Below are 1661 nucleotides of genomic sequence, written 5' to 3' on the forward strand. Positions count from 1 at the left end.
AAAAAAAAAACAATACAAAAAAAGGCTAAAAGAAAAACAGAATGCTGCCACCTCTGGATAATTCAATAGGGGGAAAAATCACAGAATCCATTTGCATTTAGAGAACAGAAATGAGTTAAAGCATACATTTAATGATTTTGAGCAAGAACAACGCACGTTTTGGTTGGATTTCTTTGGAAGTATTCCCACATTTCTCTCTGCCTTTATAGTTTAGTTTGAAAATCTGAAAAAGATCATTTAAAGCTTTATTAAATACTTACAGAACAATGTTTTGGATCAATTTGCTGGCAGAGTGTAAGCAGGAGGATTTAGGGCTCACTGCAAATCAACAGTTTATTGGACATGAAGACTGAAGGCTGGGATGCAGATAAAAATTATCTGGGCTCCAAAGTCATCCGGTTGTCAGCAATCATTTATAGCAGCTTTAGCATGGATGTGTCTGCAAATAATTTCYGTTTTTGTAGAAGAACAGTGTAACKTTTCTTCATAAAAGCTCACAGGYGGCTCTGAACAGACTCAGCACCTGTTCCTGTTTAGACACCTTGAAAACACATCGAGCTGTCGGTGAGGAAACATGAACATATATTTAGCAGTGAAAGCCATGGAAGGAAATGAACTCTGCCACAGGAAGTGACATCACACTTAGATCTTTAATTTGCTGCCTCTGTGTGTTTGTTTGTGTGCAGGAATGGAGCAGCAGGGACGCAGAAACAGCATCCAGATCTTCTCTCTGGAACCCCTTCTCTACCTTCACAACCCCGATCCATTCCATCCATTAGAGATGTTTGCTTCTTTTATAACTGTGTGCATGTATGTGTATGTGTGTGAGAGAGGGTATTTGTGTATATGTTTTTATATTTTATCTAAGTAGCAACAGTTGGAGTTGCACAGCAGGACAGGAAAGCAGTATTTCCTCACTTCCTGTTTCATTTCATGTGTAGCAGTCATTGTATAAWTTGACAGGATGTGATGTTTCTTTGATCTTACTGAGCCTATCATTCTAATTAAAGATTTTTTATGAATATTTTGAAGCGTTTTATGTGGAATGTGTCTTTTTTTAATGACTTACATAAACATTCATTTTTAACAATAATTCTCACACTGATCATGATCAGTGAATCGATWCATTCAATCAGGATGAACCTTTGAAATCTAGTGGGAGAGCCATACACAACTTTTCTWTTTTGTTTATTAAATACTAAACTCTCATGTGTTTTTGTACAAATAAGTTTAGATGTGAATCATTTTAAACGTGTTAAAGTACAGGACATATTTCACATCCTGATGTATTAAAATCTGAGGTAAAGAGTTCAGTTTGGACTTTGACTGATGACTTTTTGTTTGAAGTTCTTATTAATGAAGTTCTTTCACATGTCAAGAATCATGTAAAAGTTGCAGATAAATGTATCTCAGATTGTATGTTTTGAAAATGTTTGAATTTTTTTATTTTAAACACCAAAATTTATAGTATATTTGTTTGGTTTGTGAAGTGAACCACACTTTTATACACTTATTTTCACACATTGTTGGAAAGTACAGGTAGTAAAAGCAGAATACATTTCTAGCATCTAAAGTAATAACTCTTATTTGTCAAATAATGAGTCAATTTGTCAAATAATAAAATTTGTCAAATAGTTCGTGAGCTATTTTGAGAGAGAAAT

At 34.1% G+C, this 1661-nt stretch overlaps 1 protein-coding gene across 1 annotated transcript in view; it reads left to right on the forward strand.

Annotated features, from left to right (window-relative positions):
* Positions 1-1313, forward strand: part of LOC106515226 (uncharacterized) — a 10791-nt gene extending 9478 nt beyond the window's left edge. Inside the window, exon 13 of the mRNA XM_014004909.1 lies at positions 687-1313. Coding sequence (XP_013860363.1) covers positions 687-779 — 93 coding nt within the window. The 3' untranslated portion in view covers positions 780-1313. The remainder of the gene's footprint in view (positions 1-686) is intronic.
* Positions 1314-1661: the final 348 nt, after the last annotated feature.

This window comes from Austrofundulus limnaeus, unplaced genomic scaffold (assembly GCF_001266775.1).
Source record: "Austrofundulus limnaeus strain Quisiro unplaced genomic scaffold, Austrofundulus_limnaeus-1.0 Scaffold27, whole genome shotgun sequence".
NCBI classification, from domain to species: Eukaryota; Metazoa; Chordata; class Actinopteri; order Cyprinodontiformes; family Rivulidae; genus Austrofundulus; species Austrofundulus limnaeus.